This window comes from Acomys russatus, chromosome 6 (assembly GCF_903995435.1).
Source record: "Acomys russatus chromosome 6, mAcoRus1.1, whole genome shotgun sequence".
Lineage (NCBI taxonomy): Eukaryota > Metazoa > Chordata > Mammalia > Rodentia > Muridae > Acomys > Acomys russatus.
Window position 1 is genome coordinate 29836062 of NC_067142.1, and position 25297 is coordinate 29861358.

Here is a 25297-nt window from a genome sequence, read left to right on the forward strand (position 1 = left end):
TCTATTTGTATTTTCCTCTATTTCTTTGTATGATTTATTCAATTCCTTCACCTGTTTGTATTTTCCTGAAATTCTAACAGTGATTTATTCCTCTCTAAAGGCCTCAAACTATTTGCTTGTACCTTCTTGTACATCTTTAAGGATTTTCTTCATTTCTTCCATTATCATTTTCATAAGTATAGATGTAATGTCATTTTCTTGTGTTTCAGTTGTTAGGGGGTCCAGGGATGCTTGCCTTAAGATAACTGGGTTCTGAAGATGCCATATTGCTTTGGCTTTTGTTGTGTTTTTGAGCTGGCCTTTAGCCATCTTGCTGTCTATGGTGTTGGCTGGTAGATCTGTTGCCTGCTGGGGCACTGCGAAAGCCTTGGGCAGGAAGCTGGAGGTTCAAGGTACCCTCTTCAGATTGGCAGGTGGTTCTCAGGGACTTACCTGGTGCCCTACCCAGCTGTATGATCCTGTGGACCAAGTGGATTCCTCAGGATTCCAGGCATCTTCCTCTCAAGAAAGGAAGTTCTGGGGTGGGCTGCCTTGCTACTGGCTTTCTTGCTCCAAGGTTAATGAGGTCCCACTGCCCAGCCGCTGTGCTCCGTCAATGTGCTCAGACACTGGGCTCACTGAGTTGGAAAGTCCGCTGCTGGATCTGCCTACTTGGGTAGCAGAAGATATCCATCCATTCCTCCACAGAAATGGCTGACGCTTCGGTACCCTTAAAGTCTCTGCTGCCTGGCAGTGAGTGTGGGCACCTGAAATAGGAGTACTGCCTATCCTCTTCCTAGAAGGTTAACCACTTCACGGGAGGGTCTGAGGTTGGAGCTGTGCCACCTAGGTACCAGAAGGCCTGAAGTTGAGCTCATGCCAGCAGAAGCCTAGGAGTTTTTTTTCCAGGGTTTAGCTAAGTGACCTGGGGTTGGGCCTGAGAGTTTCCCACACTGTGGGCTCTTGTCTCACCTGGGAAAGATGGACATTTGGGGTTCAGGGGTCCACTGCAGGCCTGCCAGGTGCCCTGCTCTCACTGCTGTCCTACTGTTCAGTTACAGTGCATACTCAGCACCCGCCATCTGGGATCTACCTAGAGGTTCTTTCAAGGCCTCTAATTTCTTGAACTGAGCTACGTGATTTGAGATGCGTATATACTAGAGTTCAAGGATTTAACCCCCTCCTCCCCCAAAATGTAAAGAATTTCACACGTGATGTGCACTGGTATTTTCAATTTTTTTAGGTTTAATTAAAATATTTTTAAAAGAAAAGTTTCTCATTTAGTTTGATTTTTTATAAGGTTTTGTGTTTACTGAAAAGATTGTGTAATTTTTTTTCTTTATTCTATTAGTGTGGTAAATTACATTGGATAATTTTTTAATGGGACAGCCAACCTTTTACTCCTGAACAAATCTCAGTTAATCAAAGTTTGATGTGTTCTTATGGAGTTCATTAGTGTTAATAATGGGGACATGTCATTAAACAATTCTGTTGCTGGACAAACTGAGCAGAGTACTTAACTCAAACTCAGGTGACTGTCCCATTGGGGATACAAGCCTGTTGTTGGGTAGAGCATCATTGGAGGACACAGTTATAGTATTTGACTTGACTTGTAAACATTTTGTTAATGTTTTTATATTTGGAAGGGTTATTAGTAGGCAACTTTCTCTCTCTCTCTCTCTCTCTCTCTCTCTCTCTCTCTCTCTCTCTCTCTCTCTGTCTCTCTGTCTCTCTCGTTGTAGAATACTTATCAATTCTAGAAGGTTCTTCTATAACTCATCTATCTCACAAATAATTGAGACAGAGGCCTATTGGTTTATTTAAACAAGCTTTAAGAACAATAACTGGGCAGGTATAATTTATACTAATTTTCCAAGCTAGTCAGGCTGCCTCTCAGCCTCACTTCCCAAGTTACTTGCCAATATCCATCCTGTCTGGGCTGCTCCATCAGGCCACTCCCTCTCCCTCTCTTCCTCCCTCTTCCTTTCTGAGTCTGGTGTCATTCCTTCTATAAACATTAGGAACATTAGAACCTAAAAGCCAAGCTTTGGGGCATAATTTTCTTTTTCTGAACAGATTTTAAATAAAGTATCAGTTCTTGCTTGGCATGGTATATTGTACCTATTACTCAAGATCTTGGGTGGCAGAATCAGGATTACCAAGAGTTCAATTCCAGCCTTGACAAGTCACACAGGGAATATCAGGTGAGCCTGGGCTACAAAGTAAAACTATCTCAAAAAATAAATAAATAAAAAGAAACAAAGAAACACACAAACTAAAATAAAATTCATTGAGCTAATACAGAACTATCCAGGAATTTTACTCATTATTGGGCCAGGATTAATAATTTGTACCTTCTCATGAATTGGTCCATTAAAGACAAAGTTGCTAATCATATTACCTTTCTGCCAGTCTTTGCAGTGAGTGGTATCTGTTGTATCTCTGATACTAATTATTTTGTCATTGTGTGTCTGAGTTTTGGTACCCTGCCCCCATCTAGCTTTTGGGTTACAGGATTTCTTCATTACTGTTTCATTTTCACCACCACTTACTTTCATAAAAAAAGAAAACATTCTCGTGTATCCAGTCTTGCCTCAAAGACTATGTAACTGATGACCTCAAACTTCTAATTCTCCTGCCTCCACCTCCTTGGTGTATGTGCCACTGCACCCAATTCACATGGTACTGGGGATTAAACTGAGGGCTCCACACATGCCAGACAAGCAGGGGCTGGGCTAGGCTGGCTTAGAGGCTACCACGAGGCCCTGATGATGGAATGTGGGCATTTCACCTCTCTTCTAGCCAAGGTCATACCAGACAAGGCTAGCAGTGGACTGGCACCAGGGCCTGGCATCTGGAAACTGGCACTTGGCATTTCCCCAGTATGTACATATCATGTGCTTCCATTGCCCACACAGATTGTATCTCACTAAAGGGGAAGTTGAGATATGGAAGTTTTTTATCTGATGGGTTTTACTGTTTCCTGATTCCCTACTGGAGGTGCATAAAAGAACCATGCCATTAGCAAATGTGCTGGCCTGGCTCATCAGCCCTGTAGCTCCCCTACCCCAGCTTTTGATGCTCACTACCTCCTTCCTTTCCATGCCCATCCTCCCACTAGGGACCTTGTCAACAACACTGACATGGTTGGTCTGGGTCACTACAACTGGGCTACATCCTAGGCCCCTTTTCTTTCTTTTTAATAATTAGCTTATTTTATCCTTTCTACTCAACTAACATGAGCCTATTACATTGTAGAAATGCAGTTTGTCTATTTTGTAGGCTATCCATGTTACTCTTTTTTTTTTTTTAACCCCTGAAGTTTCCTCATAACTTGAATCTATAATTTGTGTATTTTATCACTTGCAAAAATTTTTAACAATACCATAGAATGATGCCAAGTTCTTATTTGCCACATTCAAAAGATCTGTTATTTTTCCCATAGTTAGCATCACAGTGACAAAGTAGTCAAGCATAAATTCCAAGTTTTTATATTACAAAGTTCTTTTAGGTAGGAGGTGTTCTGTGTGAGAGTTAAGTGTGGGACAGAGAATTAGAAACTGTATTGCATAATGACCTGATGCCTCATCAGATCTTCACTGGTGAATCTAGCATCCATTGATGGTGTCTGCCTGAAATCATTTACTGTGATTCTACTCACGCTTATTTTTCTAAATATATAACTCCTCTGTGTATTTACAATTCTGCTGAGAGTTTTCCTCTTGTTCATTTATATGGACTCAAACTATTCTGTAATTCCATATGTTATCTACTACCAACGTCTGGGCTTGAAGGATTTCAGGCTTCCCTGGTTGGGGCTTGCCCTTGCCGGGCTCTGACTCTTTTGAACATGTCACTGTCATGGTTGAATACTTACTTTCTGAAACCCTTCATTTCTGATACTTAGAAGATCTCTCACACTCATTTCTTCTTCTTTTTTTTTTTTTTTTAATTTTTTCCCTGCTTCCATTTTGGAATTGGCTACTTGTGAACCCTAATTTTGTTCACTGAAGAAAGGCATTTATAAATAAAAATCTTGAGGTCCTGATTTTAACAAGAGTTTTCAAGGCAGATCTCTCTCCTCTCTCCTCTTCTCTCTCTCTCTCTCTCTCTCTCTCTCTCTCTCTCTCTCTCTCTCTCTCTCTCTCTCACACACACACACACACACACACACACACACGCACACACAGAGTAATAATGATTAACCTCATATGCCAACTTGTGCTCACAAAAGGGTTTCCCAGATAGCTAGTAAGCCACTATTTCTGGGTGAGTCTTGGGATGATTCTAGACCACCTAAGCATTTGCGTCAGCTGTGTAAATAAAGAGCAATCTCACAGTGTGGGCAGCCACAGTATAATCCATTGAGCACCCACCCAAACAGGGTGAAAAGATGGAGAGTGGATTTTTGCTCTCTTCTTACTCTGGGACATCCTTCCTCTTCTGTACTTGGAAGTCAGAGCTTCTCTCTGGTTTTAAAAGGGCCCCAAGAGTTTTGACTATAAGTATGCTATCAATCACTGCAACAACAACAACAAGTCCTTGAGGGGGAAAAAATTAGGCAACACAGTTAATAGACATATGAGCAACTTTATACATACTGTTCGTTCACAATGACGATACATAGTAGTTCTGAGGCAAGTTTTGTTTTTTTTTAAATGAGAACAGAGTACATTGTTTATGGTTTCATCCTGCCATAACTTTAACAGGATCATGTTGCTTTTCCAGACTTCTTCAAAGGAACAGCAGTGAAATATTTTAAGAGTCACAGTGCTCAAATATAACTGTTAATAAGTTTCAGAAAGTGTCAAGTATTTCAACATAACCATGTCCAATTTTATATATTTTGTTCAGGGGCGTTCAGATATTAGGGCTGAAGCCAGACCTAGTACTGAACGCCTGCAAGCCTAGCACTCAGGGTGCTGAGGCAAGGGGACCATGACTCTGGCAGTGAGACCTTGCCTCGAAAAGTCTAAAAGCGTATAGTCAAAGTTCAAGTTCAGCATTTCTCAATATCCGAAGTATGTGGTATCACAAACCTACCCTCGTTAACTTTCAACTTGATCAGGGGGAACGAAAAAAACCTCCTAAAGTGAACACACAGGGCACCGTCGTCTGCTTCTGAACCCACTGTGCCGTGTCAGCATCCACAGTCCAGACACCACCCATCCATTTCAGAACTACAGCGTAAGTGCCCATTCTCTCCGGCATAAGTGTGTGGTATAACTGAAGTCTATATTCTTGCTCCCTGTATATATAAAGTGCCTCACTGTTAAGCTAAAGTTCACTTGAGGACAGACATTACACTGTGCTTATCTTGATAGCCTCGGCACCAGAGCAAGGTAGCATGCGTATGTGACACTCTGAGACGGTTCTGAATAACCAAATCACTGTAATTTCTGCTGTTTTAGGAAGTATCAGGCAAACTTAACACACACAGGTATACACGGATATGAGCTTCTTCTTGTAAGTCCTAGGAGAGCTTGCAGAATTCCCTGCCATTAGAAGCTAATTCCGACGGCTGTGGTCCGCCAGAAAGTATACACCATTTCCTCCAACTGCATGTGAAAGTTTTTGCATGTGGATTTTTTTTAAAGTATTTTAACACCAAAACCAACAAAATAGTTGAAGCAATGGATGCACAGTCATTGCTAGCCTCACAGCATGTATATTATACAACAGTCCACACTTAAAATACAACTAGAAATGAAAAGACTATATTCAAAGCCTACATGTTAATGTGGTTATCTTTCAGTGAATCGATACCAGAAAAATATTGGAAGTTGACGTGCCTGAGAAGGTAGAATTTCAAATGAGCTGAAAGTAATTCACATGGGGATAGCCAAAAGGTAACAGTCTTACTACTTATGGAGAGATGAAAAAGAACCCCTTATCTAGAAATAAAATGCTCACAATTAAGAAATTTCAAATATTAATGAGACAACAGTGTGATTATTTATTTATTTCTATTTAAATAAAATTATTTTTCATTACATATTATCTTGATATACATTCAAAACCAAAATGCACATTGATATGAATAAATATAAATAGATTTATCTCAATATTACAAAACAATAAGATTTATAATTTGGCTATGAACATATCACATCAGAAGCACAGAATCTTTTCATTTGGAGAGGTTATGTAAACACAGGGCACTATTAATGACCAGTCAGTGAAGGCACCTTCCTAAGGCTTTTTCACTGGGGGGAAAAGAAAAAAGAAGAAAAAAAAAAGAAGAAGAAGAAGAAGAAAAGAATTCCCTGAGAGCAAAACTGCAGCTTATCCTTCTGAAAAACAGCGAGCTACTCCCGACTCAGATCTGTGTTTAAAGGGAGATTAATCTTTAACCTTAACCTCTTCTTTCACTACCAACTAAGTCAAAAGGCTCAAATTTCTTCATTTTTCCTATCTATCTATCTATCTATCTATCTATCTATCTATCTATCTATCTATCTACCTATCTATAACGTTTATTTCTTGAGACTGACTCTCAAGTATCCCAGACTGGCCTGAAACTCACTAGGTTACAGGGAATGACCTTTAACTTCTGACCCTTATACCTTCACCTCCCAAGTACTGGGATTACGAATGTGTGCTGAGGGAGGAACTGGGGGATTCACGCATGGTAAGCAAGCGCTCCACCACGTCAGCTACTTTCCCAACCCTCCTTCCACTAGTTTGTTAGCATGCTCTTCCTTTAGGACATCTTGCCAATCCATTTTTCATGGAGAATGAAAATGAAAACACCTTCAGGTCACAGGTTAAATTAGAATGTTCCATCTCTGTGGCAATTTTGCTTAGAAGAAAGGAAATTTAGTTTGGGGGGGTCTTTATTCTACTTTTGCAATCTAATTAATAGTTTTAGAATAACATGATAGGGCTGGCCAAAGAAATCATGGTTTCCGTTTCCCCATACCACCATTCTAAGCATGAAAAATGTCCACATTTCCCACACCTTTTAGAAAAGAGAGCATTCAATGTTGTGAATTTTTTCAGTTCTGAAATATTTTCAATAGACTTATGTGCATCGAGATACCATTACAGACAAAATCGTTTCCTCGTCCTTTGTTAACTTTCCTCACACACCTTAGAGACAGCGATAGCATATAAAAAAATACTATTACATTTATTGTATCCATTCCTCATGGGCATTCTAACAAACTAGAAGTATTCTCAGTGGTTGTGTACACTTTCTTCTTAACTCTTCTTTGGCTAAGTCAACTAGCCAATGAGTGATAGCATCGCATGCAAAACTGTCAAGGTTATTAAACATGTACGCCCTGAAAGTTAAAGAAAAAAATTAAAATCAAAACAATTTAATTTACTGATGTCAAACATTAGCTCTTTGGGTGCTATGGAGTAAAACAGAAGAACTAGCCAATTAGGGGTTCAAAACAAATGTAACAGTAGTAAGTCAGAGAGCAGGGACAGCCTTCCGCTTACTTCAGCAGACCTCAGGAATCATGGAAACAAACCACGACAGATTTGTTTCTTAGCATCCAAGCTAGAGACATTGACATTGAGATTAAGAGTCAGTGAAAGACTCTGAACATGGAAAGTTTCAAGAGATTAAGACCCTTAAGAACACTCACAAGCACATGTACATTGAGCTACGTTCAAATAAACACATAAAAAGTGTCTTTTACGACCCATAAATGTAATCATGAAAATGTATCCTAACGCAGATGTTTCTAGGACACTGGAAAGTCTAAAAGTCACCAAGCAAATAGAAGAACACATATAAACCAAGCCAGTCCACTTGTGGTGGAAACTGTCATTAACAAACCCATTTTTACTAAGCTGATTATGGCAGTTTGGGAATTACTGCAGGGTAGGCTGTGGGAGGGCAACGTACAGGACGGGCTTAAACCCACACAAGAACCTACTATTGTAGAGGCTTCCTAAAATACATACGTATATAAAATGAGCTTAAAGGGAATTACCTTATACTAGGGCATAGCAGCCTCTCAAACAAAAAGCCCAGTGCTAGGTATGGGTTCAGTCTGTTGGTCAGTTGGGTCCTATAACCTTCCCCCAAAACTACAGGCTACAGTCATTACTCTTGGTTGCCCACCAGAACGTGATGGTTAAGACTTTGTGGCTGAAAACACCATATAGTTGAGTCATAAGACACTGGAAAAATCAAGCTGATACGGACCACCTCATCCCTACTGACTGAATTTCATAGTGCCTGAAGGTGCTGTGTATACTATTCCTGGCAAGGTCATCAACAGTCTTACCCATTTATGAACCCTTTGAGCTACAGTAAGGATTAGCATGGCACCATATGCCCATTGGGACAACACTGACATGAATGTTGGGGGACAACCAACCACTCATTGGATGTAAGGCCTTTCCCCAAGATAGAACTCATGCCTGGTACTGTTACCCAGGGTTGACTAAGTCATAGGCCTGAGGGGAAACTAGTCTGCTAGCTGAGCATACTATGAAACTGCCCCCCCCCCATGCCTATAGATCAGTGAGGCTCCGGCCCTCATCAGAGATGCTTCTTTTTGTTGTAGATGGTGACTGATACTGACTCATAACTGGTCAAAGTGCAGATAATGAGAGGAAAAGGGAGATATCTTTATCACAGCCCTTCCTCCAAGGCCATGCATCATCTTAGAAAACGAGGTGGTGATATTGTAAGCGCCAGCGTGTAGTGGGGGATGTTTGTGAAACTACGTCTTTCTAAGTATGACCTGCACAAAATAAAGCCAGCGGGAATTCCAGTTTGGATTGGGGAGGGCCTCATTGAGAAACTACTGGCAACTGATGAGAGAAAGTCTTTTGTTTTGTTTTGGGTTGGGTTGTTTGTTTGTTTGTTTGTTTTGTTTTTTATGGCTGCAGCTAAGGCTCCAGTCAACAGCCTTTTATACCCATGCACAGACTGGCTGCACTAATTGGATATGGCGGTTTTGTTTTTTTTTTTTTTTTTTTCTTAAAGAGTCTATGTACTTTGGAGAGAAAGCAGTAGTGTGGGCCTGAGAGCAGTTGGAGGGGAAGAAATGGGGATATTGATCAAAACACATTCATGAGCTAAAAAGATGGCTCAGTGACTGAGAGCAATGCCTGCTTTTCCGGATGACTGGGTTCATTTCCCAGCACCCCAACACACAGCAGCTCACAGCTGTCTGTGATTCCAGTTCCAGGGAATCTGCTGGCCCCTCTGGCCCACACAGGCACTGCATGCAGGTGCTGCACATGTATACATGCAGGCGGGACATTCACACATACAAAACAAAGGTAAATAAAACTTTAATAAACATTCATCTATGAAATTCCCAAACAATATTTAAAAAAAAAAAAAAATAACTGACCACGTATATCACAGCAACAGTGGAACCAGTATGTTAGACATTCATTCAACAAATAATAAATTCAACAAACATCTCCAGCAATAACTGAAACTTAACAGGCTATTACCCAAGTCTGTAGAAGCTATAAGCCAACTGTTCTAATTAATAGACATTTTGTACGATGCAGAAACGTGGTATTAGGCCTTCCATACCTTTCATAATTAATTAGAATTGCAAAGGTCTCACGTCACACTTAGGAAAGCTGGCAGTGGGCTGACATGCTCACGTGCTCATGTTAAGTATCCTAAGTACTGCACAGGAAAGAGGGAAGCGCTGACTGGATGATATGACTTCAATTTTTTTCTTTCTTTCTTTCTTTCTTTTTTTTTTTTTTTTTTTTTGGTTTTTTAATACAGGGTTTCTCTGTGTAGCCTTGGCTATCCTGGACTCACTTTGTAGACCAGGCTGGCCTTGAACCCACAGCAATCTGCCTGCCTCTGCCTCCTGAGTGCTGGGATTAAAGGCTTGAACCACCACGCCTGGCACATGACTTCAATTTCAATCAAAAAACAAAACCAAACATTTGCTCCTACTGCCATCCCTTAACACAGATACAAACCAACGCTTCCGGGGAACTAGATAAGCCTTCTGATGGACACAGGATGGCTGGACGGAGATACATAATCACCTCGCCCACCAACTGTGTCCCTTGTCATTTCTAATTATCTAACTACAAAGTCGGGAGACTGAGCAGACACTCACAAAGCCAGGGCTCACCCTCCACAGCATATACTTCTGAAATGAGTGTTTTCATTGGTTACTGTCTGGTTCGCTCTTCAGGTACTATTGTTGTTGTTGTTTTGTTGTGTACTGAGAGGGTCCCCCACCCATGCTCTGTAGCCTCTTCCCTGAGCCGCCCCCGCGTGCTGAGATTAAAATCACCAGCGTGTGCCACCATACCTGGTCATGCGGGTCATTATTTAAGCGTGCAGGTAAAAGGCATCATTTTAGAGGCTTGCATAAATTTCTCTGTTTCAGAAACTAAGGAACTGTAGGGCAGAACACCAGAATACAACTCAGGACCAATATTCCCTAAACAGTCCAGCACTTCCAGCCTATTTAAAATGTGATGGCAAGTGACCATGAGAGTGTGCCTACAAACTGGAGGAAACCAAGATGGGGGGGGGGGGAGTCTCACAGCTCATCACACCTCCAGTCCCCTCCCCCCAGGCGCCAATTCCAGTGAGCTGCTACCACTCTGTAAATGGATAATTTGTAATTAATCAGCAACAACAAAACCAGAAAGCTGGGGCAAATCCAAACAGGACAGGAAGCAGGTGGAGTGATTTTGTTTTTCTCAGAGTGTTTTGGCTGAAGTGTCTGCACAAGTTTTATTTATTCTATGACTATGTTCATTTTTACTAAGTTCTGAATTTCATTCTCCAATGTTCTGCGAAAGCGATGCCTTAGTGCATTTGGTATGGTAGAACCCAGAATATTTAACTGGTCTCAAATAAATTCCTGTAAAAACTATTTACCATGCTCAGCCCAGACCTAATGATCAGAGGTTTTGTTTTGTTTTGTTTTTTAACAAAAGAGTGAACCCTTTAGTGGTTTGAATAATATTCATGTACTTTATAAGCCCCATTTTGGAAGAGTAGAAGATAACGCATCTTTAAAAGCAGCCATCTCTTGATGCCTACTAAGGAATGGGGGGGACTGGCTCCAGGAGGCCCTGAGGAGGCAAAGATCCACAGGTGTCCAGGTTCTTGCTACGAAACTGTTTAGTAATCACAGATCAATTAGAATCTGCACGCCTTTAATAAAGCGTGCACACAGGCTGGAGATGGCTCAGCTGCCTAGAGCACTAGCTTCTTTTCCAGAGGACCTGGGTTCAGTTCCCAGCAAAGGCAGTTCACAACTATTTGAAACTCTAGTCCCAGGGAATCTGATGCCCTCTTCTGGTCTGTGTATGCACTGTATGCACTCAGTGTATAGATGTACACGCAGGCAAAATACACACACACACACGTGAAACAAAAGAAAGAAGAAAAGTGTGCATACGTAAACACTATTGCTAGTTTAATGAGGAAAAGAATGAGACCTACAGAGGGTAAATAGAAAAACAATCTGAGCTAACCATTAAAATGGGCAATTTGGTAGCAGCATTAAAAAGTAGTTGTTCTAATTAATTGGCTGAAATAGGCAGGAAATGAGTCAGTTTTGAAGTAGTGCAAGTGTACACAAACTATTTCACTTCTGAGTAGTTACACCTCCAAAATAAAACAGCATCAACTTAAATCACCCTGCTTGTCCACGGGATATGAGAGCCAGCCATGACGTTTATATTTAGTGTGTACATTCAAAACACACCAGCTGTTTCAAATAACACTGACCGTTCCTTACCCTGCTGCTCCCTAAATGACTGGATCTTTGCTTTATGCTAAGCAACGTTTTATTCTCTTTGCAGGTGACATTCTATTTGAACCTCACTCAAAGCCCAGCAGGGAGTTTGGTCTTTCACCATCTTCAAAAAGTCAGACTACTTCAAGCCACCGGCTATAAACAGGCAGCCAGAATTCAGAACTGATCCGGGTAGCTTAGCTTCATGCCTGGACAAGATGTGAAAACTGCCTATCACAGGCAGCTCAGAGACACTACGAGCCAGCTCTCCCTGGATTTCTTTGCTTTTCTACAATACAGATATTACCACAAATTCACTAAAAAAGAGTAAATTACTCATAGATCATGAAGAGGAACTTTGATATTAATATCATTTTTCTTTGAAGTGTCATTACTACCCTAGATACTGGTGCAGGGAGTGGGGAGTCTGTCCCTCCAGAGTAGTACTAACAGAGGGGAGGAGATAATGTTCCAAAAGAGGAATTACTCTAAGAGAGCGATTCGCTAACACAGTATTCAAATCTTACAGGGGGAAAAAAAAAAAACCTAAGAATAATTTTTTTTTTTTAAATCATCAGCCTGGTGTGGTGGCTCTAATCCCAGCACTGAGGGAAGCAGAGGCAGGCGGATCTCTGTGAGTTCAAGGCCAGACTGGTCTACAAAGTAAGTTCCAGGACAGCCAAAGCTACACAGAGAAACCCTATCTTGAAAAAAAAAAAATTAATAAAATAAAATAATCAAAATTTCTGCTTACCCTGAGTTTTCATAGTGCCAGAAAAACTGACTAGCACTGGGGTACCAATTACTATATCATCAGCAGCAAATCCTGGGGAAGAGAAACTAGGTAACACATGAGCGCCAACTACATACACTGTACTGTCACAGGGTTAACGCAGAACAGTGAGAAGGCAAGTTCAAGGAATAAACATGAGAAATGAATTGCAGTTTGCATGTGGTTTCCTTATGCCAGAAGACTCAACAATAAAGAGTGTATACCACCCACGACTCTTCTTGGAAGAAAAACCAGGTGAAATATTTTATAGCATCTCAGTGCTTCAACAGGAAGGCCTGATAGCACTGGGAGAGACACTCAGTGTTTGAACATAGCCTTGCTCCAGTTTAAGTGCATTTGCTTATCAGTTAAGTCGATGACTGGTGGTGGTGACAAAAGATGTAATTTTAGAGTTGAGAACGTGCCTTAGAAGTCACTAAGACTGGGTAGGTAAATAATCTGAGTCTCAAGGGAAAGTTATGTTTTAAAGAGAGGTTGTCCGTAGAGTTCATAATAAACGCGTGGCGTTTCCGCCTCTCAGGAGAGATGCTGCGCAGAGTAAATGACGTTTACTTTCCCTGCAGAGTATGTGTGTGTGCCAGCATTCTGTCCAGTGTAAGACTGCCAGAGCCCTTTGCAGGTGACTACAGGCCAACAGGTAAATTGACTAGCACCCGACTGCTTTCACAGCGCACTGCTTATGGCTGTTGCTTTGGCTTTGGTCATGGGAACAGGGCCTGGCATGTGACAGGCAAACAGTCACCTGCTCTCACCTTTCACCAGCCTTACTCTCCCTTCCCTTTTTGTCCCACCCGCTAATGGCCCTAGACTCCACCCCTTTGACTGGTAATACACAACGGAGATGGCACATGACACTAGAAGAGTGACCAAAGCTGACACATCTAATGAGGAAAACACAAACATTGCACAACTGTGCTTCCGTGTACAGCTTAAGAATCAGTTATTCAGAAGGCAGTAAGACTTTTACAGAATTTTACCTACTGTTTCTTTAGCTGCTGCCCCAAGGCCACACTGTTACCTCAAAAAGACAATGTAATCAGAATTACTCAGAAGTTTTCAGTTTCTCTTCCTGTGATGAATTCTCATTAATCTCATCACTTTGAAATCTAATTTAGAATCTGGATGAAAAATGAAGACAGAAAATACAAACATGAGCCTGAATGTCAGGGTAACCGAAGTTAAAAAGGCTACCTTAAGAGTGTAAATCAACGTGTGTGTTTAGCTCTTGAGAAAGCTGTGGAGGTTGGTGACTTAACAGAAACCACACAAACATAAGACACAAACATAAAACCCACGATCCTACACATGTTCCCAGTGAACACATAAAAGCATAACTCTCAAGTTGCAAGCAAGGCCTTTGACATCAGTGCAATTGCCTATGATCTCAGATTCATTTGGTAATCTATTAAAAAACAAACTCAAAGGTGAGCAACTACTACCAATTTTAGGCTTGTGTAACTTAGGATAACGGAAAATATACAATTATCTATGAAATTATAATAATTCACATGCCCCTAAATCATAGCATTGAAGAGAATCAAGGAAAATTATGTAACTTTAGAAAATGCCACTCCTCAATAAAAGGAGCATCTCAGGAAGAGTCCCTGTTAGAACTGCATCTCTGCCATGTTTAAAACACCGCCTTTAGTCCTTGAACTCGGGAAGGCAGAAGCAGAAGGATCTCTGTGAGTTCGAGGCCAGCCTGGTCTACAGAGTGAGTCCAGAACAAACCAGACTACCCAGAGAAACCCTGTCTTGAAAAACTATTAAAAAACAAAAACAAAGCAGGCGTGGTGGCGCACGCCCTTAATCCCAGCACCCGAGAGGCAGAAGCAGACGGATCGCTGTGAGTTCGAGGCCAGCCTGGTCTACAATGTGAGTCCAGGACAGCCAAGGCTACACAGAGAAATCCTGTCTCGGAAAAAAAAAAAAAACCTCAAAAAACAAAAAGCCAACACTGGAAAGATTTTGTATCTCATTTGATCACCTTAATAAAGAAGCACAGTGCTGGGCAAACTGGAAGTGCTTGGTAAATAGTTACTAAACTTCACTGGCAATATTATTTTTTGCAGGTGAGAAAATTAAGACCCAAAAAAAAAATAACCAACATTGACGTTATTTTTACTTATTGTTGTTGTATATTGCCACAACAACAAAATCTTACTTTTAACCCAAGGTTCAGGCCGCAGCTTTTTTGCATTAAAACATGAGGCGGGCTAGTGAGACAGCTCAGCCGTTGAGGGCGAGCACTCCTCTTGCAGAGGACCTGACTTCAGTCCCCAGCACGCATGAGTGGTTCCCTACAGCTCCAGGGGGATCCAACACCTCCTCACTCGAGTGTATACACCCACACTCCTAGGAATTATATACACGTGTGTCATCAGCTGAATGCTATAAGCTATCACTTTGATGGCTGAAAACTCAAGTCAGACATGTTTCTGCCAGCTGCTGTCCCTTGAAATGCCGCCTGGCACGTCCTCCTGCGGAAATGTGGGGCTGGCCCTATCTTTTCAAAATGACCCACCCTGGAAACAGACTGCAGCGGCTAGACTGCATTCTTGCTTATAACCCTACTTGACAAAACAGAACAAGAAGCAGAGACACTATGGAAAAAAAAAAGAATGTGATAGAGAAAAACCTAAAATTCCAGATTTCTAAGCACAGGCTCAAAAGGAAACTTAATGGCTACCTGACTTTTTAACCGAATAACCGGCAGATGGCTGTGGCCGTTCTACAGCGGACTTTAAGTAGGTCACGTGTTAGGACCCCAGAAGCCAATGTCAATCATCAAAGCAGCATCTTTCATTCAAATACTGACATGAGATTCAGGATTCCTGCAGGCACACTTGGGTTCGGGCTGATCTGCAGTTCATACCATATTCAGGATAATGAAAATGAGTACACAGGATGTGTTTCATTAAATATTTTCTATTTTTTAAAAAATGTATTTATTTATTATGTATACAGTGCTCTACCTGCATGTACACTTGCACACCAGAAGAGGGTGTCAGATCACATTATAGATGGTTGTGAACCATCATGTGGTTGCTGGGAATTGAACTCAGAACCTCTGGAAGAACAGCCAGTGTTTTTAACCTCTGAGCCATCTCTCCAGCCGCAATTACTTTCTAAATTTAATATTACTTCAACTGATCTCTCAAACTTCAGAAGATATATGAGTGTTAAGACACCGGGTTTGAGCACATGAGTAGAGAATCCAGGTACTTTGTCTAAATTGAGTTGTACAGTCTCCTGTCTTATTAGTAAGAGAAGAGTCTGTAACTTTAAAGTGTCTGTCACTAGCCTCTACTTCCTTCCTATTTATTGTTGAAACTTTGGACAAGCTACAAATCCAGTAAACTGCATTCGTCAATGGAGAATCATTTTTCTTTGTGGGTGTGGCCACCCCAGCAGATGGGCCCTCAAGCATCTGCATACTGAACTCTGAGTCATCAAGTACATTTACAAAGAGAGCTCATCAAGTTGGGAAGGGATGAGAGATATACTGAGGGAGTTGGGGACTGGAGGGGGAAACGGGATGGGTATAAATCAAATCCACTGTATGCATGTACGAAATTCTCAACAACAACAACAAAAAAAAAATATTTCAGCTTAAAAGAAAAGAGTATATACGCTACACCCCAGTATTGTTGTAAATTAAAAAAATATATACATGTAAAAAACATCAAATACAGCAGCACTTGCTACACGGTAAACACGCAAAACTTACTTGAAAAATGGTTCTTGTTTTTCAGTGTAGCCAGAGGGATAAAATGTGCACAAATCTTCCTCAGAAAAAGAGTGGAGACTGCATGCACACTGTGGCTTTCGAGTGTCTTGTGTATTTGTCCCTTAGACTATACTAGGATGGTTTGTATCCTTCACCACATATAAGTAACACAGAATCTGTCTCATAGGGGAGAAAAATGGGACCCAGGAACATTGACTTAATTTTGGGTTGAATACTTACTAAATTCAAAAAGCCAGATTGAAACCAAAGTTTGAGTAATTCCTAAGCGCCAGTTTTTTTTTTTTTTTTTTTTTTTTTTTTTCTTCTAGATGATATTGACTTTAAAAACAAATAAACTTCATATTGCCAAATGGGGCCTCCAAGAGGGTAAAAAGATTATTTTTATGTAAAAAAAAATCACAGGCATACAGAGAACATAAGCTGAATATTTCATGTGGAGTGATTAATTAGGAAAAAAATACTTAAACAGATTTTTGACAGAGGGAAGAGAAGACTAAGAGGGGTGGGGAGCTGACACAACATAGAGCCAGAGCCATTTATAACGCAAATTAAGAAGCTCTGATGGGAACTTTAAGGCAGCAGCATAAAGGCAACCGGCAGAGGGGAAGGGGCTCGCTCGCATGTGGGAGGTTGGAGCTGCTCTTAATCCACAGCCTGTGCTAGGAAAGCATCTGTGTGCTTGAATGTGAAACCTGGAGGCAGCAAAGGAAGCAGGAATGTGTGACAAGGGAGCCAGGAGGAGTCTACTAAAGCACACTTGGGAACGAGAAGGCTGTAATGGTATCCAATGCTTTGTGTGTTAATAGTTAAATTAAAACTTTATAAACATCAAACAAAGAAGATCTGATGGTTTCTATATTCTCTTAAGAGGAATTAAGTGGGAAAAATTACAGATTTCTTATATATTACCGTATGATCGACAAAAGCATTTTCCCATGTGAGAAGAAGGTGGGGCTGAATAAGAACGGAGTATGGTGACATGTGTGCATAAACCTCTCCAGGGACACTCCTTTGTGCACTCACTAAAAAGTCAAATTAAAAACACTCCCAGCTGTCTATAGAAAGAAAAAAAAAAAAAAAAAAAAACACGAACAGATAAACATTTTCCCTGTAATATGGGTTTCGTCTTTAAAATGAGATAACAGAATAAGCCTAAGAAATAACACCATATGTCTGACTGCACGAAAGCTGTCAGAGCCCAGAAATTACAATATATCCTACAGAGAGATTCCTGGGAATGAGGTCTACAAGACAGAAGGAATTCAAATGTAAAAAAAACGAGAAGGAGGTGGAATTCATCAACACCTGTGCCTGACATGTACAAGGCCCAAGTTACATGCCCAGTACTATAAAAGTTAAATTTATTTAAAAATATGAAATAACAACTATTTCAAATCTCCACTAAATACCACTGAGTAAATAAGAGAAGCTCAGGCATCACACTCATCACTTTGCAAATCATTAAATCAGGAAATTTTTTTCACTCACTTAGAATATATTTATTTCTACATAAAATATAAAATGGACAAAAGCAATTCCAACTGCTGGGATATTTCTAGATAAATCTTTAGCTTGAGCATCAAGTAAGTATGACAAATACTGGTAAAAGTAACAATAGAAACTAAATATGTTTCTGGCTCATGTCCCTTAGCTCATACATTCATGTATAAAACAGGGGTGTCACTGCTAAGTACATAATTGTGAAATAAACATCTTTTCATGAAGGGTGTTTTCAGTTGTACATTACTTTAATATGCCACTTCGCTATTTCACTATTTAACAATTTCTCTTACCATTTTGTTCAGGGGTTTGTTGGCCTTATTAATAAGTAACAGCAAATAATAATGTAATGTAATAATGTAAATAATAATATACAAAGAAAAATACTAGCCACATGCTAGAAGGGATTGCAACACTATGTTTTTACCTTCCCCAACTATATTAGCATCAAGAGAATATATTTTAGAGACCTTTGCTTGCCGGGAGTGGTGGCGCACGCCTTTAATCCTAGCACTCAGGAGGCAGAGGCAGGTGGATCATTGTGAGTTCAAGGCCAGCCTGGTCTACAAGTGAGTCCAGGACAGTCAGGGCTACACAGAGAAACCCTGTCTCAAAAAAATCAAAAAAAAAAAAAAAAAAAAAAAGAGAGAGAGAGAGAGAGAGAGAGAGACCTTCACTTAAAATTAGAGATGGAGGAAAGATATACTCAAAAGCGGGGCCTCTTAGTTACATATGGCCTATAACAGATATCTAAAAATGGTCAAAGAGTTGGTGAATTTTAAAGCTCTGTGGATAAACACTGTATTATTGACAGTTACTTTTGTGCTTCTCATATGCCTAAGACAATGGACTGACACAGCAGGCACTCAATGCTACCTGACGGATTGGCCAAATGACCCGAAGCTGTCCTAACATTACCTTAGAGCAAGGACACTGTTGGGAATATGGCAGCCCATAGTGGGTGCCTAGCGGTGTCCACAAAACCAGCCGATTAAAAGCATTTACCCGTCTTCCCTCAGGTGCCCATAAACACTGTATTCTGATAGTTTTCCTGAGACAGTTAAAAGGTAAGACTCTCTTGCAGAAATACGGACCGCTCTTCCCACAGTGACGGCAATTTCTTTTAATTCCCTGTGAATCAAACTTACCATATATAAGATGGTCAGCACCTAAAAAAATTAAAGGGATGGGAGGGACAGAATTATAAAACTAAGCATTTGAACTTTTCATTAATTTGCTAACTTAATATAGTATATAGTAATCACCTATACCTAAGACCTCAAAACCAACCCAAATTTCCACAAGGTAAACATTATGTATACACATGTATATATATACATACATATAATTTATATTTAAATATACATATTTGAACACAATTATACATTCTTTACTTCAGAAGCATCAACACTAATATTTGAATCAGCTGGGCAGTGTTACCAATGCTGACATTAGCCACAACAGTTATAGAACACCAAAGCAAACCCTACATATATATAATTATATGACTCGATGACAAGAAACAACTCTGAAAAGCTGAACTAGAAAACAAATGACAATATGATCTACTATCAAAAACTATCAACCCAAGTATGGAGGCACAGGCCGGTCATCCCACAACTTGGGAAACTGAGGCAGGGGTGTATCAAGAGTTCCAGTTCAGCCTGGACCCCATAATGAGACTATCTCAAAAACAAGAATGAAAACCCAAGACAAAAACTATCTGAAACCCAAGTCCCTTCCCACAGACTCTAACAAGACTCAAAGTTACCTTACCAACACACGTGTCACAGTGTGCGGTGGAAATCAAAACATGGCTATGGAACACTGTAGCCACAAGCAGCTGGAGGCTGGGGAACCCCGTAGTCTTAGTTAAGTTTCCATCATAAAACAGACCTGCACACAGGAAGCTGAACAAATTCAACTGACCTGAGGAAGGCTTTTCTTTGTCTTTGGATGTTCTCGTTGGATGATGTACCGTTATCTTGGTAGCAGGTACATCTGGCGTCACTGTAATACGAGCAGAAGTGAGCCTTTGGGTAACTATCTGGAGACCCTTGGTCATTGGGAAGTGTGAAGTGGTGGCCCTCTGTGTCGCTGGCAGACTCTGTGTCAACAGAGGTTTTGCTGTGGCAAATCTCTGGGTTGTTTGTGTAGTTTTTACAGCAGGAGAGTAAACTGTGGTGGGATTCTGGGTTACCAGGAGGGTTTTTGCAGATATAGTAACTGATGTGGGGGACATCTGAGCTGTTGTTGGTTTTGTGATTGAACTTTTTGCTGTGATGGATTTCTGTGGAGTTGGTGAAATTTCTGTAGCTGGGGCATCGGCTGTGTTGGCTTTCTGAGGTGTTGGTGGGATTTCTGTAGCTGGGGCATCTGCTGTGTTGGCTTTCTGAGGTGTTAGGAGAATTTGTGAAGTTGGGACATCTGCTGTATTAGTTTTCTGAGATGCCGGTGGGATTTCTGTAGCTGGGACATCTGCTGTGTTGGTTTTCTGAGGTGTTGGTGGGATTTCTGTAGCTGGGACATCTGCTGTGTTGGTTTTCTGAGGTGTTGGTGGGATTTCTGTAGCTGGGACATCTGCTGTGTTGGTTTTCTGAGGTGTTGGTGGGATTTCTGTAGCGGGGACATCTGCTGTGTTGGCTTTCTGAGGTGTTGGTGGGATTTCTGTAGCTGGGACATCTGCTGTGTTGGCTTTCTGAGGTGTTGGTGGGATTTCTGTAGCTGGGACATCTGCTGTGTTGGTTTTCTGAGGTGTTGGTGAGATTTCTGTAGCTGGGACATCTGCTGTGTTGGTTTTCTGAGGTGTTGGTGGGATTTCTGTAGCTGGGACATCTGCTGTGTTGGTTTTCTGAGGTGTTGGTGGGATTTCTGTAGCTGGGACATCTGCTGTGTTGGTTTTCTGAGGTGTTGGTGGGATTTCTGTAGCTGGGACATCTGCTGTGTTGGTTTTCTGAGGTGTTGGTGGGATTTCTGTAGCTGGGACATCTGCTGTGTTGGTTTTCTGAGGTATTAGTGGGGCTGTTGTAGATGGAATATTCCCTTTGGTATGTCTCTGAGGTTTGGATGAGACTCTTGCACCTGCGACATTAACTGTGGTATGTCTCTGAGGTTTGGGTGAGACTGTTATACCTGAGCCATTAACTGTAGAGTGTCTCTGAGGTTTTGGTGAGATTTTTGTACCTGGAGCATTAACTGTGGTGGGTCTCTGAGGTTTTGGCGAAACTTTTGTACCTGGAGCATTAACTGTGTTGGGGCTCTGAGGTTTTGGCGAGACCGTTGTATCTACAACATTAACTGTGGTGAGTCTCTGAGTTTTTGGTGAGACTGTTGTACCTGGACCATTAACTGTAGTGGGTCTCTGAGGCGTGGGTGGGACTCTTGTACTTGGAACATGAACTGTTGTTGGTTTCCGAGGTGTTGTTGGGATCTTGGATTTCTCTATAAAGAGAAAAATGTTAAGTTAAAAAATAGCTAAGTCTTGCTAACCAAATAAATCTTCCCTAGCCATTACTTGCTCAGTGATTATTCTCTCTCTCTCTCTCCACCAACATCTAGACAGTACTTTTAGAAAGCCAGTCCTTACTTCATCTCTCACTATGCGGCATCCTGTTTTATTAGTACACTTTAACTCTACACCGCAGTGAGTTTCATAAAGATATACCCTACAAATATACCAAGTGTTTTGACAATACGCACCAGCCTCCCTCTTTGTCCCATTATTCCTACCCATTCCCCCAAGACAGTCTCATTTTTCAGAAGACAATTGAAAACCACTCTACTGGGTTAAAAGGAAAAAAAAAAAAACATTCTCTGAAAGATGAATATTGCATGTTTTCCTAGATTTTATACAACTATATATTTTTTTAAAAACCCACACATGTATGTAAGAGATCAAAGCAGAAGCGATGTCATTTTTGCTTTGCTACTAATTATACCCACACATGACTAAAGTAGGCTTAGACCAATATAATAGTTCTTAAGCTTTTTTCTTTCTGTGCCAAGAAAAAAAAAAGGTCAGACTATCTTATGTGACACGTCTCTCAATTTCCTCTTCAAAACTGTCTTCCTCTACTCACACCAAGACCAAAGGATGTTTTTATATAAAGACAATGACAGCAGTTACTTTGTCTGTTGTCTTCAGGATGTGTTGGTGCATCTGTAGACTTATTCCTTCTGGTTGCCTTTGACAAACCTCCTTTAGGCAGCCCTAAGTAAGGCTGAACTTCAGCAAAGATTTGCCTTCCTCACCCAAACTCTGAGGATGCACACAGCTCAGGCTCATCACATCATTACACTTCGTATGTTCTCTCTGAGACATCAGCTAACCCCCTAAAGTCGTATATATAAAACAAACAAAAGAACCCAGTGGAGAAAGTTTACATAAGTTACATTGCTCATGGCCTGTCCCTGAAGCCACAGGTTATGTCACCCATGACACCCTGCCCTGCCTTGCCCCACCACACATGATGTTCTAAGTGTTCAGATGCTATACGTATTGTTTCCCCGCTTTAAATAAAATCTATGTCACAGGCTACTTAAAAGGGACAGCTCAAAATTCCTGCCACAGAATGCAGCATCTGCCAGGCAGTCAAACAATGATGGCGTGACTGGAGTCAATGACATCTCCATAGAGGTTATTTTAAGGCCCTCAGACATAAATAAAAATAGATCTTTGTCCCACTGCATTCTTATTTTAAATCCAAAGGGTTTGCATACTCCCATTGAATTTAAATTTCCTAACGACCTTTTTGTCATTGATACCTAATTTGTAGTCAGAAAGAATGCCATGAATACAAGTACCAAAGGTGAAGGCCAGCAGACCTCAGTTCTGGAAAATGTGATGCACAAAAGACTGATCATCTTTCACAATGGAGGTCAAGTTCTTATGAAGACATCTGCTTAATCTCCTATTCTTAGTGTTTTTTGTTTTTGTTTTCTATTTTTCCTTTACGGGACTAGGTATGTGAAATTCTCCAACTACGACTGTAGATTCATCTGGTTTTTTTCTTTGTGTCCAGTTTTGTTTTGTGTTTGTTTGTTTGTTTAATTTACTAAACAAGAGACCAGAGGCAGGTGGCATCTGGAGCAGTCACCCTCTCTGGTAACGTGTCTAAAGGCTCAGTGTTGACTGTTTGACAAAGCCATGGCTGTCCTTCTTCTCAGTGCCTTGGGTAACATGAGAAAGAATTCTGCTTTCTGTACACAAAAAGTTAAGCACTAAGCTGGACTTGCACTCAGGTGCTGATTCAGTGTCACTTAAGATAGTGTGACTAAGACAATAAAGCACAGGTCCTAGGACAAGAGGCCAATGCCACTAATATCTTGGGAACCTGGGGTCTCACTCTGACTTCCTGCAGCTACCTTACTACTCTGCTAGTGACTTCTAGGCATTTATTTATTTATTTATTTATTTATTTATTTATTTATTTATTTATTTTATTGAGACAGGGTTTCTCTGTATAGCCTCGGATGTCCTGGAATTCACTCTGTAGACCAGGGTGGCCTTGAACTCACAGAGATTCACTTGCCTCTGCGCCTCCCAAGTACTGGGATTAAATGCATGCACCACCACTATCTGCCTTCCATTCTGGGCTTGGTGGGTGAGGCAGCTTGGATCGTGATCTCAGCTGCTGGGGCAAGGCAACACCCAGCTGAGTGATTGACCATCTACTCTAGGCGGTCCTTTATCCAAAGCTCCACTGTAGACAGTTGAAAAGACCACTGAAAACAGGACAAGGTCCATCCAAGGAGCCTGCCCAAGGTGTCAATAAATATTAATGAGTTACAAGTCAGCCTCAGGAGTACAGGGTGCTAAATTCTGGTATTCATTTTGAGGAAAGACACATTAATATCATTTGTTTGTTTGTTTGTCAAGACAGGGTCTCTCTGTGTAGCCCTGGCTGTCCTGGAACTCACTCTGTAGATCAGGCTGGCCTCGAGCTGGCTTCCGAGATCCACCTGCCTCTGCCTCCCGAGTGCTGGGATTGAAGGCGTGCACTATGGCCACCCAGTTTACATTGTTATCTTTTACCAGGAAATCTTTTCATTTGATTGGTGAGTTAAGTAGTAACACTTGAGTTTACTTGTCTTAAGACCCATCTAAAGAGTTCAGTATACATAAACATATACTAGTTGAGGCCTCGGGCAATCAAAGAGGAGCACAAGGGATTACCTGTGCACTTGGGTGGTGGGTCACTCCATTGCCCCACATCATTGTTCACAGTACAATAAATCGAGCTGTTTCCAACCAAGATGAAGCCTTTGGCACACACGTAGGTGACAACCTGACTATATATATAAAAGTCACTCTCCTCTCTTATTTCTCCATTGTCGATTTTTGGTGGGTCTGGGCAATGAATTACTTTAAAAGAATAAAAAGTATTTTTTTAATGAAGAAAAGCCAATATTGCATTTTTAGAAATAAGACTAAAACATGTTTAAAATGTTTAAGACAACCTAAAATCAACCGTTTTTCTTAGTTCAGCCACTGACACTTGACAGTGACAAATACCTATGACAGTGGTTCTCAACCTGTGAGTTGTGGCACCAGGTCCGCATGTTCACCTCTAGGGTATGGTGTTTTAGGAGAGGCTGACTCGCTGAAACCTTACACAGGACAGAGCAGCTTAACTTAAAAAGTACCTGTAAGAGGAGATCTCTTTCTGACAGGTATCCTAACAGCAAGATCAATGAGCTTCATGTTCTTTAGCACCATTAAGTTAAGCAAGTAAATAGTATAATTACATACGCACATCAAATGAAACTACCTCAAATGCACGTGAGAGGGCACAGAATACTAGCAAAGTCATGACGGATTTTAAACTAAGCAAGAACCACCTACCTGTTCAGTTCAAATACGCTCTGAGCAGCTAACACACAAGCATCATTCTATGATGAGAAGCAAAACAAAAAACAAAAACAAAAACAAAAAAACAACAACAAACAAAAAAACCCAAGTGAGGAACCCTTCCCTGGTCTTAAAATTTTAGTAGCACTTGCAAAGCAGAGGCAGGGTGGATCGCTGTGAGTTCAAGGCCACCCTGGTCTACAAAGTGAGTCTAGGACAGCCAAGGATTCAGAGAAACCCTGTCTCGAAAAACAAACAAACAAAAATCTAGTGGTAAAAGAGACTGGAGATGGTACGTCAATACGATGTGAAGGCTGTCATAGAAGCCAAGGACGTTAGCCAGCCTGGGAAATCCTACTGAAAAACTAGGGAAAAGGTGACTGTTGATGGGGAAAACACAGCCAAGCAAAGAAGGGGTTGAAGGACCTTCTAGGCCAATCCAGCTACAGAACAGTGTAGTGGTATCAAAAATCATGAGGTAGGGTCTGCGTGAGAGCTTAGTCAGAAAAACACTTGCTGTGCAAGCACTTCCCTAAGCACACATTAGAAAGTTGGGCTTGAGGCTGGAGAGCTGGCTCAGAGGTTAAGGGCACTGACTACTCCTCCAGAGGTCCTTCAATTCCCAGCAACCACATGGTGGCTCACAGCCATCTGTAATGTGCTCTGATGCCCTCTTCTGGCCTGCAGGTGTACGTGCAGGCAGAGCACTATATACA

The 25297-nt window shown here is 41.1% G+C and overlaps 1 protein-coding gene across 1 annotated transcript in view; it reads right to left on the reverse strand.

The window, feature by feature from the left end:
* Window positions 1–6492: 6492 nt before the first annotated feature.
* Window positions 6493–25297, reverse strand: part of Cd55 (CD55 molecule (Cromer blood group)) — a 28290-nt gene continuing 9485 nt past the window's right edge. Inside the window, exons 6-11 of the mRNA XM_051148199.1 lie at window positions 23907–24095; window positions 20996–21172; window positions 20741–20944; window positions 19661–20434; window positions 18880–18900; window positions 6493–7265 (exon numbers count right to left, since the gene is read on the reverse strand). Coding sequence (XP_051004156.1) covers window positions 7207–7265; window positions 18880–18900; window positions 19661–20434; window positions 20741–20944; window positions 20996–21172; window positions 23907–24095 — 1424 coding nt within the window. The 3' untranslated portion in view covers window positions 6493–7206. The remainder of the gene's footprint in view (window positions 7266–18879; window positions 18901–19660; window positions 20435–20740; window positions 20945–20995; window positions 21173–23906; window positions 24096–25297) is intronic.